General features: G+C 32.4%; 1 protein-coding gene and 1 non-coding gene across 3 annotated transcripts; one reads left to right on the top strand and one right to left on the bottom strand.

The window, feature by feature from the left end:
- The first annotated feature begins 193 nt into the window (after positions 1-193).
- LOC104791286 (U1 small nuclear ribonucleoprotein 70 kDa) lies at positions 194-3,604 on the top strand. 2 transcript variants are annotated; one of them, XM_010517135.3, is made up of 9 exons: positions 194-454; positions 752-866; positions 963-1,042; positions 1,134-1,209; positions 1,303-1,367; positions 1,480-1,542; positions 2,452-2,533; positions 2,634-2,847; positions 2,928-3,604. In XM_010517135.3, the coding sequence occupies exons 1-9, from the start codon at positions 356-358 to the stop codon at positions 3,421-3,423; spliced, it is 1,290 nt and encodes a 429-aa protein (XP_010515437.1). In that variant the 5' UTR covers positions 194-355; the 3' UTR covers positions 3,424-3,604. The 2 variants fall into 2 exon arrangements, with proteins under 2 accessions (XP_010515437.1, XP_087309331.1); XM_087453205.1 differs by having other exon boundaries at positions 290-454; positions 1,480-2,339.
- Positions 3,605-3,877: 273 nt separating this feature from the next.
- TRNAE-UUC (transfer RNA glutamic acid (anticodon UUC)) lies at positions 3,878-3,949 on the bottom strand. Its single transcript has one exon. It is a non-coding gene; the product is annotated as a tRNA-Glu (tRNA).
- Between the last annotated feature and the right edge of the window lie 11,600 nt (positions 3,950-15,549).

Here is a 15,549-nt window from a genome sequence, read left to right as displayed (position 1 = left end):
CTTTGCTAAAGTTGCTGTGAAAATGTTAATATAGATAATAAAGAATTCTAAACCGTTGTCAAAACAAAACAAAAAAATTCTAAACCTTGTTTACATAGCAAAACAATATTAAGCAAAAAGAACTCTCTTGTTCAGTAAGAGGGTTTAAATTGTGATCGGGGTTATAACACCACGGCATCGTTTTAGACATTTCGTGATCATACAGATCTCGACCCGGTTTTTAATAACCAAAACCCGGTTAAGGAATTATTTTTGGGTTTTGTTAATTTTGATTTGTCCCTGCAACAACAACAAATCCTCCATCCGCATCCTCCTGCAAAAACCCTAGCAGAGCTTCCGAGATCTCTTTGACACCATGGGAGACTCCGGCGATCCTTTTATGCGTAACCCAAACGCCGCCGTTCAGGCGCGCCCTAAAACTCAGAACAGAGCCAGTGTTCTTCAGCTTAAGCTGGTTCGTCTCTTCTTACCTCAAATTCGCTGATTACTCTTATTAGTCTTCTCCCTCTCTCTAGATTTTAGTATTCGTTGTCTATCTAATGGTTCTACTTCTTCAATTGAATACTCAACTTCGTTTAATGCGTCTCCTACGATTCTATATTCGATTGCACTGAGATTTATGATTCTAGGGTTAATGATCTTGACCTTATCTTTAGAGTTTGGAATCAATCTGATACTCTAGTTGATGTAAATGATCGAGGAAGATTTATTGTAGCTTTAGTGTTGTTGATGTATCTTTTATGTATTGCAGATGGGTCAAAGCCACCCTACTGGCTTAACTAACAATCTATTGAGACTCTTTGAGCCACGGCCGCCGTTGGAGTATAAGCCACCACCGGAGAAGAGAAAATGCCCGCCTTATACTGGTCTGAACTTGTTGTATATCTGATTGTGTGTGTCTTAAACTTTTATATTATCACGAGCGTTGGATTTGATTTTTGTCTCTGTGTATTTCATTTTAGGTATGGCTCAGTTTGTGAGTAAATTTGCTAATCCTGGGGATCCAGAGTACGCTCCACCTAAGCCAGAAGTTGAATTACCTGTATGATACACCTCTTGAACTGTTTTTGTTATGTGAGCTTTTACTGGATTTAGTTTCTTATAATCGCGTGTTTTTGTGTTTCATGATCCAGTCACAGAAAAGGGAGAGGATTCATAAATTACGACTGGAGAAAGGTGTTGAAAAGGTTGCTGAGGACTTGAAGAAATGTAATCCACTCTATATGTTATATTGTGTTCCTTGGCTTTCTATGCCCTCTTAGGTTTGAGGATTCCAAACTTAATTTGAATTTTTATATGCAGATGACCCCAACAATGATCCAAATGCTACTGGAGATCCATACAAGACATTGTTCGTTTCAAGACTTGTAAGTTGTGCTTCTTATTATTATTTTATTTTTACTTTCTTTGGGTTAGAATGACTTTTGTTAGACAGTTGAGTTATGTTGTGCTTAAATTTGGTCTGTTATTGTCTTACAGAACTACGAATCCTCTGAGAGTAAGATTAAAAGGGAGTTTGAATCTTATGGACCAATTAAACAGGTAGGTTATTCTGAGCATTCCCTTGCGGGTTCGGTAAGAATTTGTAAAATGGCTTCCCTCTCTCACGCTCTTTGCTCAATAGGTTAAAATTTCATGTACAAAGGTTTCCAAGGTTAATAATTTTCAGTCTCTTATAAGTTTGCATCATTTGCTATACCAAAACAGCCATTCTACTTTTAAACTGCTGTGCATACCTTCTTTGGACTGTGTAAAAGCCATCAAGTCTCTTAGAGCTTATATAGATGCATAAGTGCATCTCGTATAATGTCACAAACCTCCTCTCTCCAAGGCGTTTGCTTAAGACTTTTTTCCTTGTCCCTTCAGAGAACAAATACATTATCATCTTACTATGATATAGAGGTTCTAGGCGCACGGTTTACCTAGTCGATTAGGTATTTTCAGAATCTGTAATGACCTCAACTCATCCTGATAAGCTAGTTATAATTATTTTCTGCCTATTTTCCAAAGCCATTCTGTTCAAAGAAAATGCTTCATGCTGCAAATGAGGCATTGTATAGAAAGCTCTTTATTATTAACTCTTTACAGTGTTAATAGTTGGAGTCGGGAGTATCATAAAACATTCTCCCTTTTTCTATAATAACATCTATAAATATTCAGTATGTGGGATTTGGGCTACTATGAAGGTGATATGGTTCACTTTTAAATACATTTTTAGTTATCTGAGTTTCAATACCCTGGTAAGGGGTGGTTTATTAGACCCTTGCTGCAATGCATCCATTTTTCTGCCAATTCATGATGTGGGTGGTGACATTCTCGGATTTGGACACAACATAAAGGTTGCCTGCCTTATAGAGCTGCATGTTTGTTTTGATATGAAACATTTTGTCTGGAAACTAATTTATTCTCACATCTTTAGAAATGTTAAAGTCTTCTTCCAAACCTTCTCAGGTTCATTTGGTAGCTGATCAGCTGACCAATAAACCCAAAGGATATGCTTTCATTGAGTACATGCACACCCGTGACATGAAAGGTCTGTTCGCATTTGTTTTCTTTCAACCCCTTTTTCTTGTCTCCCTGAGATGTTTGCTCTTTTTAACTGATTTGCATCGTGTTTTGTACTCTTCTGACAGCTGCATATAAACAAGCTGATGGACAAAAGATTGACGGTAGAAGAGTTTTGGTTGATGTCGAGAGAGGTAGAACCGTCCCAAACTGGCGTCCACGCAGGCTTGGTGGTGGACTTGGGACCTCAAGAGTTGGTGGTGGTGAAGAAGTTGTTGGGGAACAACAACCGCAAGGAAGAATCTCCCAGTCAGAGGAGCCATCAAAACCACGGGAGGAGCGGTAAAGATATTGTCATTCGTACTTAACTCTATTGCCTTTTGACTGTTATTGTGCTGATAATGTTGTGGCCTTGTCTCTAGTGAGAAATCTCGGGAAAAGGGAAAAGAAAGGGAACGAGAAAGGTCTCGTGAGCTGTCTCATGAACAACCTCGAGAGCGGTCTCGTGACAGACCGAGAGAGGATAAGCATCACAGAGACCGGGACCAAGGAGGCAGAGACAGCAGACGTGATCGTGACCGGACCCGTGATAGAGGAGACAGAGACCGCCGTGACCGTGACAGGGGACGGAATCGTTCTTCAAGGGATCATGACCGAGAGCGCAGTAGAAAGAGGGACCGGGATTATGAAGCAGGTGAATATGAGCATGAAGGTGGTGGTCGATCCCGTGAAAGAGATACGGAGTACGACCGAGACAAACGTGGGGAGCCAAAAGAGACCCGTGGCTACTACGAAGACGATCAGGGGGACACAGACCGGTACAGCAATCGCTATGACAAGATGGAGGAAGATGACTATAGATATGAACGCGAGTACAAGCGTTCTGAGAGATCAGAGTCGCGTGAGTATGCGCGCTGATGATCCCCGCATGTTTAAAACTTTAAAACTTGAGAATCTTTTTGTTTACCTATGAATCAAACTTGATTCACTTCTGTTTGTTACCGTTGAACTTGTTTGCTAACTTTGTTATATGTTTACCGATAAAACTATGTTTACGGATGATAAATTTGATTAGTGAAAAAATGTTGAAAACTGATTACATGCCACTGAGTCTGCTTGGTAAGATTTTGTTACATTTGAGAGATTATCTTAGGTTGTTCTTATTTGCAAACCACAAATTTAAATTGAGTAGGCTCTTAGATTGAGTAATGACATCTCTAATCTCTTCGCCATTGGCGTTTACAGGGATTTAGAAGTCTTATGTAATTACTAATTAGTGATGACTGAACAACTAAAGAAGAAAAGAAAAGATCACAAGTACGAACTAGCACTAAATTGATTTTCAAGTTAAAAATAAAGTCTTTTAAAAAAGCTCCGATGCCGGGAATCGAACCCGGGTCTCCTGGGTGAAAGCCAGATATCCTAACCGCTGGACGACATCGGATTTTGTTTATGTATGTCCATTTTCTTTATTTATACTAATTATCCTTTAAACTTTTGAAAACTTGGCTTCATTTGTTCATAAATAAAGATTACTAAAATCCAAAGTCACTTGTTGATACGAAAAGATTACTAGAATCCAAATTCAAAGCACCTCGTGCTAATGTATATCTATATTATTAGGAAAATACATTTTTATTGATCTTATTATATGTAGTATATACAAACACAACACGTCTCTTGTTGCTTAAGTTGGGACACATTCTCTCAAGTCTCAAGGGTCGTATTCGTGTAAGAATTTAAAATCCATCACTATATAAAGACCAACCCAAAATGATTAATTTAGATCTTTATATTTTCGTTTGGTTAATACTCCTATTTTGCTTGACATTAATTTTATCTTTCTTGATGTAGTTTTCATCATTCTGTTTGTGTAATTAGCGTTTTAAATGTATTATTTTGTCAGCAACATCAGGCAACATTGAAACAAACAAAATTTGCTTAAAGATTAAAAGGAAATATGATGAATATTTGAATACTTTAGTGACCCATTAACATCCATGATCAGTAACAATCGCAAACACATCTCAGCCCAATTGGTTTTTAATTATTTCTAGAAAATAAATGCTTACATAAATATAACAATGACAAATAACGCAAATAATAATGCATATAAAATCGGTGGATAGAAACTAATTATGATAATAATATATAACAAGAATGAAATCTGGAAAGGGACCAGAGCCGAAAGTAAAAGGGGAGTTTTGCTATAATGTTAACCCCATGCGAAAACTTAAGAGGAGGGTCCAACAACAAGCAACAACAACTCAACACTCTTCTCTTCTCTTCTTTCTCTCCTCTTCTTTTTTTTTTTTTTTTTTTTTTAATATATTTCTTATCAATTATATAATAATACTTGTCGTTTTTTTATATATACGATATTGTAAAGTCCTTTTTTTTACTACAGTCAATTACAAGCCACAATTTAATAATTATTACTTTTCATAAACAATCTAGAATTTGTCTTACTAATGTTTGCCATTAACCACACACATACACTTAACTTTTGTTAGTTAAAAGTAGTTTTCTTTTACTTAATAGCATTTGCTTCATGGGGCTTTGATTAGCCTCCTCTTCCATTTACTTAGGTTTTTCCTCTGCATGATTATGTTTCTTTTTCTGTTAATCACATAATTATGTTTTGTCTATAAAGAATGAGTTAATGGTTTCATGTCGGAGAACAACATTCAAAAAAAATCTATATTTATATTTATATGCAAAATCTTTAAATAAAAGTATGTATTATTCGCAAAAATAAAATTTGGATTGTGATGTGTTTAGTTAGAAATCCATCGATAAAATAATTTAAGTGAATATTATTTTTAGATATATTTAATAGATATTATATACAAATTGTTCCTTTTAAAATAATATATAATAAAACTTTTGGAGTAATTAAAAAAATGAGCCATTATCATTTCAATTTAACTATTCATTTAGCATAATCATTTTAGCTAAGCCTTAAATGGAGAAAGGTAAAGACAAAAAGAATAGAAGGGAAATAGTCAAACATTGTGAGCAATGACTAGTTTCCAAAAAGTAGTGGGACGATATGATTCAAAGCATGAGAAATTTGTAATTACATAAACTTATATATCGAGCAAAGTAAAAACGATAGGGATAAAATAAAAATGAATTGAAGGGAAAGAGATTGATGTGTTGTTCGGTTGCGCTCGTGGGCAATGATTGAAATACAATCATAACTTTTCTAGGTGGCTGTGGGGGAACCCCCATGCACCCTTCTTCATATCTTCACCTAAATTTCTACTTATGTAATCAGATTTAAACTCGAACATTATCATATGTTTGTGTAAGTAATCATGAAGTAATTTCATCCTTAATAGGAGTGGTAATACATTGAACGATAGATGAGAAGAATAATCTGTGATTTACTGATTTTCACTGTTTCTATTAATTTACCAATATATACCCGACACCGATTTCTGTTCAATATTTATTTGTTTATAATTTTTGGTTTTGTATTTATAACTTATAGGTTATCATTCTTTTAATATAACAGCCAAGACATTATTTTACAATTATGCTATTCGATTTGTACAATACTATGCTATCCCGATTGTTTATATTCAATGTAAGACATTGGAATATTGTTTTTTCATTTACAGAACGATGTGCATGCTGAGTATATATAACTCGATATTCTTGAAAAAACTCGATATTCTTAACTCGTTCTATCGTGGACGAATTACACAATCTTTTAAAAAAAATTAAAATAACGAAACGTACCTAACAAGTATATGTATGATTGAGATTTTGGTCACATTGATTTGATAGAGTGATTGAGGTAGTGATGATCCCATTCTCATTTTTTTTTCATTTGTTTGTAGTTGTAGCCATCTCTATCTCTCTCGATCCGACTATTAACTTTTAGTTTAAGTCAATACAAGTCAACATTTGCTTAGTCATATCGAATTTATGGGTTTGTCGACAAAATAAATTGATCCAAGATAATTTAGCTACGTAGCACACTAGATCGCGGCATTATTTAAAATCAAGTCGGTCTAAGTTCTTCGTTGGTCATTTTATTTGTATTTTTCCGAGTTTAGAGAGATCATGAAAAAAAATATAGGAATCATGTACTATCAAATTATGTACTAAGTGACAAAATAAACTTCAAAAAAACTATTGAACCATCTTTGATAACGCAGATTGTTCTAATTTAATTATGTAAAGTTTCTCAATTTTTTTCTTCCATATTATCCATAAAGCACATGTAAATGTAAAACTATTTGTGTGTGAAACCTGAGAATTTGTTGTCGATAATATTCGTGAAAGTCAGAATAATTTGTGATTTTCAAAACAGTGTTATTAAATTGAACTGCTTAACTATAACGAATGCATATATAAGATTATTTAGTAGCTGGTAGCCGCATGATCTACTAGATCGAGTCGTTACATGAAAAAAAAAAAACAATTCGGTCAGACTAACTTTGTCCTTTCTATTTGTCCTTTTTATTTGTCTTTTTTATAGTTTATAAAGGTCAAATTACTCTTACTCACATGGGCCGAGCTAGAGTAGAAGCATGATGAAATTTTAAATTTAGTTGAATTTTTAGGAAAAAAATCAAATTGACCCTGATAAAATAACAGAATTGACTCTTATAAAAAAATTAATAACACAATTAACCTCTTAAATTATATTTTGACCGTGATGAATTGAATTCCTAGCTCCACTACTGCTTATTCACGTCAAACACTTTTGGTCTACAATTTTGGTTGCAAGTTCGAGAAAACGCATTAAAAGTTCAAGTTTCAAGATGTTTACTGTTGTAACTTGTGAATTCAAATTTGTTAGTATAAATTTAAAGTGTAGCTGGTCAGGGTATTCGACTCTTCCAAACAAACAAAACAACAACAATACTACTGTATTACGTAAATTATGTGAGCGAGAATTGAAAAATCTCCGTGTTTTTTTTAGAGTTTAATTGGTTTGTATGTATGTTAGTATAAAATAGTCGAAAATACTTTTTTTCGCTATACTTTCTTGCCATAGTTAATAAAAGAGTTAAGACATACACACACAAAAGTTCATTAATTAAAGAGTAATGTGCTGAAGTCCGTACGTATATCTCTTTATCGAGGTTGTAGTCGTAATTCATCCCATATGATCGAATTAGGGACATAAGTAAAATAGTTTTGTGGAAGAACCTAAGGTGATATAGAACTAGTTTAAAAGCAATGTTTATTTGTTAAATAGTTTAAAAACCATGTGGTCTTTTCATTACTTGTTTGTTTCTCTCTTACTGCATAGTTTATGAGCGTTATCAATATTGTCATGCATACATGCATGCATACGACTAAAGAGAAAAAGTTGGGATAAATTTTGAAAATGTAAACTTCAAGAATATTTAAAGAAAAAAAAAAGCCAAAGGAAATAAAGAGAAAGGTTTTGACTCTTGGTGAGAGACAGCTGCTGGTGGGTTTAAGGAGAGATAAGAGAAGAGAAGAGAAGTGAGGTCAGATCACAAGTTCTCACAATTGCTAAATTGCGTAAATGTTTTTGTTTTTGTGAAAGTTGCTAAAGCAAAACGGTTGGTGAGAGCATTTATATCACAGCCCACTCTCGTCTCTCGTCATATCACTTTCACTTCCCACACGTGTGACTTAACACGTGTCAATCTCCCACCTCCTGCATGCCCCATTACGGCAATCATTGGGCCGCCGTTACGTCCCCCCCGCACCCGCACGAGTGCTTCCCCTTCCCTTTTTTCTCTCTATTTTTTTTTTGTTTTCTTCTTATTTCTTACATTACTACTACTTTTTTTTTGTATATCAATTTTATTTTAAAATCGAGTAATTTAAACTCTATACATATCAGAGAAAATAAGAGTAATTTCCTAGGTTTTCTGGTTCACAATTGAAAAAAAAAAGTTGAAAATTACAAATTACAATGTGAAGAAAATAGCATCCTTTAAAAAAATTGTAAGAAATTTTGACATTTTTTTTGTTTTTGGAGTTAGCACATGTTCTTGATTATATATAATAAGGAGAAACTTGTAAAACTCAATATTGGTGGTGGTGCATATAAATCCTTATTATGGAAACGGTATTTGAAGAAAAAATAATTACGGAATTTAGAAATAGACGTATTATTATAGTAGTATCGTTTTCTTAGTTGTGCAGGAACGGAAAATAACTAGAAAAAGGCATGTGAAATTGGGAGAAAGCTGGTGGACGAGCAACTGCACGTGAAGTGCAATAATGTGAACCACATGGACGTGCCCAAAGTTTCCCCCATTATCATTCTCTCTTCTATATATTTCCAAAAAAAATTAATTCTATATATTTCCAATATCCAATTAAGTCGACTAGAAAAAGAAAAAAAAAAGAATTTTTTTTCAATATTTGGTACATTCGAATTCATTTCATGATGATTTAATTTCTTCGATACATACAAATAAATATCCTATTGGTTTTGTAGCTTATTGATTTGTCATCACATGAATTTAAATTCAACATAATCGATGATAAATATTATCCGATACTAGACACCGTACCGTACATGAGAAATAGTGAAAGGTAGTGCCGTAGTGGTGAAAATAAACAAAATACAACAACTTCCCTCTTATATTCCTTAAATTCATCAAATTTTGATTGTAACTTTAAGTTACAAAATAAAAAGTTAAAAGTCAATACGGCAAGAAATTTTAAAAAACAACTTTATTCCAAAACAATATGAATTTAAAGTCAATACAAGCAGCATGATCCATGCATGATCCCCTATATATGTATAGCATATATTCACACGTACGTATAATTTAACGAGCACATGTAGTAGAGACCTAGTACATTTTAGCAAATAAACCCTATTAATTAATTATAATTACATTTATACTATTACAAATTTAAATAAAAATTCATTAAATAAATTAAACTATTATACTTCTTTAAAAAACAAAAAATTAATTTCTTTTAAAAATTTAATAATTATTTATGTTTTATTAAAATAAATTTCATACAAATTTTTTCATCATATTAAAATTATTATTTACTTACAAATATTTCACGGGTAAAACATATTTTTATATAAAATAAATATAAATTTAAATAAAACAAAAAAATAATTAATTTACATATTTTATTTTACACAAATAAATATCAAATCTCAAATAATAATTTTATTTGAATTGATTTATTTGCACACGTTGTTACCTAATTATATTATATTTCTGGAAATACTTTCGATAGTAGCTCTGTGACTTTTGTGATGTTTCTGTTTGATATTTAGGCTGAACAGCCCTGTTCTTTTCATGGTCGTTGAACTTTTAATTACTCTAAACGAAATTTGATGTAAGCTTTTAGTCGTTTAAAGCTATCACAACAACACCATGCCGAACATAAACCAACGTAGATGTGGGTATGTTTGGTTCGGGTTGAGCTAGAATTTCACTTTTCTGGTCATATGTTCAGCTACATTCACAGGAATCGAGTGTGGTTCCCAATTCGTATGAAAATATTTTAAGGACTCAAGGATGGAAATATACGCAAAAGAGATTTAAAAAATAAATAAAAAATACTAATCATCTTAGAAAAAATTATTAGATTGTTATAACCAAATATCTAATTTTATTAGTTTATGTGAAAATATAATATGGAGTTGGGGTTTCTAATAAAATGTAAACTTTTTTGTTTCATTCGGTTAGATGACATCGAATATGTTTTTTTTTTCTGTCAACTGGAATTGTGTTAATGTATAATTTGTTGATACAATACATTCACACATCGAGTTTAATTTTGGTTTAGTTATTTTCATTTTTATTATATATATATATATATATATAACTAAAACAGAATACCGATCGAAGTATTTTATTCTAAGTTTGATTCGATTTCAAATCTCTTGATCAATTACATATAGGGTCTGAATGGTAACAGCGGATTTGGTAGTGCGGGACAAACGATTTGATAGTGCGGTACGGTTGAACTGCGGTACGTGCGGGACAAAAGTATTTGCGGGACAAGTGCAGTTTATACAAAATATGCGGTACAAAATAATGTTTGATTGGTAAAAAAATATATGCGGTATGGATTTTAAATTATTTTATTAATAACTAATATAATTATATATTATAAATAAACATCATAAGCAAATATATCATAAATTAAATTGTCTTTATTGTTAATGAAATAGTGATTTCATCCATTATTTATAAACTTTAAAAACTAAAAATTATTTTAAATTAATCATGTAAATTTGTGTTCATTAAAATAGTGAAGAAATACATCATTTTAAACATAATTTTGTTCTAAAGGAAACTATAATTTCTTTGCAAAAAAATTTAAGTCTAGTTAATTATACATTACTGGTTTAATTTGTATTGATGAAAAAATATTCAAATTTATTTAAAGTAAAATTTAACTTTTATGTACATATTTTTATGCACAACTAAAAATATATATTTATAAATTATTAACTTTTTTTTTGCTATTTACAGCATATGTAAATTATTCTTATTTTTTTTTATTATTTGTTGCATAAGCATTTTGTTTTTAAATTAAAAACAATTTATTATTTAACACAAACCTTCTTTTAATACAAATTTAGACAAATATTAATGTATCACTTATAATTATAAAATAAAAGAAAGAAATGAAATGGCGGATTTATGATGATACGCACCATATATGAAGAAAATTTATTGGCGGGGCGTTTTACATTTAATACGACATAACAAAAAATTAACGCGATTTTCCTTTTTTGTTTTTTACAAAATCGCAAATTAATACAAATTACATGAATGGTGTAATTAATGCGGATTTTCTATTTTATACAAAAACGTCCCGCTTTTTCAATCACCATTCAAGGTCATAGAATATCCAATTTTATAGATCAGTCCAATCATGATTTATTAATTTCTTATGCTAATCCAGCAAATTTAAAAAGAAAGAAAAGCGTATATATTATTTAACAAGGGTATTGAAAAACAAAAATAAGAAAAGGGAAAGAGTAGTGACCCATGGAGTATGTGAATAATTATCAAAGAGAATAAGAGGTGACAACCAAAAGGTTGTGGAATAATGGTCCCTGCCAGCTTTCTCTCACAATCAATATCGACCCTATTTGGATTTTCTAGATATTCGTTAAAATTTTGCGATAACGATTTTGGAAAATATTTACGATAAAATACTATTGTTAGCTGATCTCAATATATGTTCCAGGTATTTCATAATATAAAACTTTCTTCCCTTTATTTTATTTCTCTATAATTTACATTATTGTGGATATATCGCAAATGAATCAACTTTGGTTCAAATATTGATATAGGACGTTGGACTCGAACCATGATAGTAAATACGACATTACAGTGACACTAGTGGAGGTAACTAGTTTAGAGGACCCTGTCATATATACAAACTTATAAACTGAATATGGCCTTGGACAACAAATATGCTAATCAATTGAAGCTAAGTCAACATATACATAAACTTTTTTTTTCTTTTGAAAAACCTTTCTATTTAAATTGCAGAAAGAAAAAAAATTATAAAAGCCCCAGCATTAGAGTTTGTTATGGGGAAGACCCGGTTAATTAGAAGGGCATAGCCCATTACACATATAATACCCGATGAAACACATATAGTAGAACTTAGTTGGAAACCTATGGAGAGGGTAGCCGATAGAATAGTAAAAGTGGCATTTAAGGAGAAGAGAACCAGAGGTTGACCATCATCAAGGAGAGGGGAGGATCCAATTCCCGCAGGCTAGAGATCTTACTTCGAATGATAGTATCGAAGATCCGGAGTAAGGCTTCTACAGATCAGAACTGTTGATGGTGAAGCCGATTGTTGCGTTCTTCCCAGAGTAAGTAGAGAGTACATTTCCAAGCTAGAAGGGTGAGTCTTCTCACCGTGGATCCTTGCAGAGATTGCATGTGACCAAGAGTAGTCAGCCAAAAATTGGAAGATTGGAACCCGCATTTTAAGGCGATTAAAGACCAGACAGACCAAGTGAAACGGCAGATATAGTATAAATGGTCTCGGCTCTTAGGGCAAGAATTACATAGCAAACAAGAAGGGTCAGACTGAAGTCCCCACTGCAGTATCCTATCTCGAGTTGGGCATCGATTAAACACCAAGAGCCAAGTATGGAAACTGTGTTTTGGGATGCCTCTTGAATTCCATACCGCTTTACGCCAAGGGACCAGGGGGAGGAAGATCGTAGGAGACGATAGATTTGGCTAGTGGAGTACTTTTTGTAAGTTTTTCCTTCTAACTCCCATTCATAGTAGTCATGTCGATCTGTAAGAGTCAAGGTAGTGATGTATGCAAGTAGAGATACTTGTTTGTCTGTCCGTGCATGAGGCAGTAACCATCGATTTTGTCCGTACAGTTGATTTAGCGTTGTATTCTGATGGATTCCGAGTCTCGAATCAGCAGTAGTAGAGAGGAACTCCTTTATTTTACCAAACGGAGACCAGTTGTCAGACCAAACTCTACAGGTAACCCCATTCTCAACTCGCAACTTTATCCACCCATATACTTCACCTCGCATCTTCAGTACCTTATTTGCCAACCAAGAGTAAGCTTGCCGCGGTTTCATTGTCCATTAGTTGTTTAGCGAGCCGCGTAAGAAATGGAGCCTGAACCATGCCACCCAAACTGAGCCAGATTGGAAGAAGAGAAGCCAGATGAGCTTCAGCAGACACGCACGATTCCAAAAATAGAGGTCACAGACTCCCAATCCCCCTTGACTCTTCGGTTTAGTTACCATTTCCCATGAGACTCTCGCAGTGTGGTGTTCTTCCACATTCCCTTTGCAAAGGTAAGCACTGCATGGAGAGTGGATCTTGGATATACATTTTTTAGGAAGAGCAAAGGTGGCTCATCAGAAATTGGAGATCCCTAAAATGACAGTGTTGATGAGCATTAGTCTACCAGCAAAAGATAAGTTTCTCGCACACCAGTTACATAATTCCTTGCAGAAAAAAACAAATGTGTTAATTAAGAAACTTTTACATATCCATGTATGGGTTTCCTTTCACGTATGGTATACTAGTAACTACCGAATAGTAGTTATTTGATATATGTCGAAAATGAAATTCACACGCGTGGTAATAATTATGGGACCGTATGTTAAAGAACACTACAATTTCATTCTTTGTTGGTCAACAATAAAAACAAAAACAAGAAAGAAAAACGAATTTTTTTGTCGTTTGTTAAATTTTCTTGGATTCCATTCAATGATCTAAAAATGCATAGATCTTTTGGGTTACAGTTTCGAAGACCTCTACAAGGGTGTAACCATCTGCAACTATTAAATTGCTTTCTTTAATGCATCTTTAACATATTTATTGTTAGTTGGAATTTAATACGAGAAGGAACTTGTAACAGTTTTTTTTAAGGGCTTAACAGTTTTATTTATTAGGTATGTGATTATTCAAATTAAATAAGTTTTGGATGTTTAAAATTTAATCTTCTTTTTCCGACATAAAATTTTAACTATCGAGGAAGATATAGTTTGATCATGTAACCGCGATGCCATGAACATGAAGGATTATTATAGGTTATTATGTTACGTTCGAACTTCCAAGCCTAATGATTTAGAAAGATCTACATGCTGTACTACAGTTATCATATGTTCTTGTGGCCATAATGACAGCCTCTACAACTGTGATAGTTAATTTTTTCTGCAAACAATAAATCTAGGAATTTAATGCTTACATTTTTATGTAATTTATTACAAAACTTAAATTTCTAATCTAAGGAAAAGTTTTTAAAATAAATCCCATATAGTGAAGGAAAAGTTTGGAAAAAGAAAGTTAAGGATCCCAGTTAAAGAAAAGTTTGGATGAAGATATAAAATGCTATAAATAATTAGCCTTTTTAATCATAAAATAACTTTAAAATGGTTTTAAAAAGAATTCTACAAATGTAATACTTATTAAAATCTATTTACTCTTATCCACACAAAAAAAGTGAAACTAAAAATATTCATAGTCTCTACTAACTCTTAAATATACTTCTCCACATCAAAATTATTACCGTATAACAAATCCAAAATTATTACTCCCTAAAAGTGTCATTTTGACATATTTCACAAAAAAAATTAAAATATTAGTATATATATATATCCTTATTTAATAAATGACTAATATGTTAATTTAGTTACATATTAAGGGTACACATAGAAAATCTAATGTGAAAATGCATTCAAAATGTAAAATGATGTATTGAAAATGTAAAATGACATTTTTTGTTAAACAAATATAAAATTTAAAATGACATTATTTGTGAAATGGAGAAAGTATATTATTTCTAATTTTAATTAGTATCTGTATGATTTTGTGAATATCAACCAAACCAAAAACTATTAAGTTTAATTTATTTTCAAATATATAAAAAATTGAATTTATTAAATTGAGCTATGTTTACACTTACTTAAACACTATCGTATTTATTTTTTCAAATTTTTCATAATCGGTATAAAAGGTTTTTGTACTTAACTGATCCTATACCTCGACTATACTCGCCGTAACAACTGATCCTGCGGCGAATATGATAAACCTAAAACCTTGAAGCTAGGAGTAGTAAATAAAATTACAATATCATTTAAATACGCATATATATACTACTATGGAACGAAATTTAAAAACTATATAGCCTATACCCGATCATAATATGTTATCTAGTAGGTGTAATTAATAATGCATGGTGCGATTCAGAATTGGGACAACAAGAAAAAAAAAAAAAAATTTTATAAAAACAAAAAAGATTTTTTACTTATTATATGTTAAGTATAAAAAAATAGAGTAAATGTGTTTGTGACTATTGATGGGCAAAAAAAGACAAAGCCAAAAAGTCTACGGGTTTGACTGTCCAGTTCGGTAATGTAATCTAATAACTCTGTCTTTGACCGCACGCTCGTGTAGGGGTCCTTCTGACATTTTCACTGTTCTACCCCTACTCGTGATCCCCACCCTTTCCGCTATCTTGAGGGTACCTTTGGTATTCCCCTCTTTTAGACCCCGATGGTGACCGTACCGGTCTTTCCTGGGATTCTGCTGGAGCATTTATAATTAGCACGAA

This window comes from Camelina sativa, chromosome 6, assembly GCF_030686135.1.
Source record: "Camelina sativa cultivar CO46 ecotype springtype chromosome 6, ASM3068613v1".
NCBI lineage: Eukaryota > Viridiplantae > Streptophyta > Magnoliopsida > Brassicales > Brassicaceae > Camelina > Camelina sativa.
The sequence above is the reverse complement of the archived record's forward strand: the minus strand, read 5'-3'. Positions and strand labels throughout refer to the sequence as shown.

What these genes read in the sequence shown, in the direction of transcription:
- LOC104791286 (XM_010517135.3), top strand. Translation starts at nt 356, where the DNA reads ATGGGAGACTCCGGCGATCCTTTTATGCGTAACCCAAACGCCGCCGTT. An exon ending in CTTATGGACCAATTAAACAG is followed by an intron (nt 1,543 to 2,451) that starts GTAGGTTATTCT and finishes AAACCTTCTCAG; the next exon opens with GTTCATTTGGTAGCTGATCA. An exon ending in GCACACCCGTGACATGAAAG is followed by an intron (nt 2,534 to 2,633) that starts GTCTGTTCGCAT and finishes CTCTTCTGACAG; the next exon opens with CTGCATATAAACAAGCTGAT.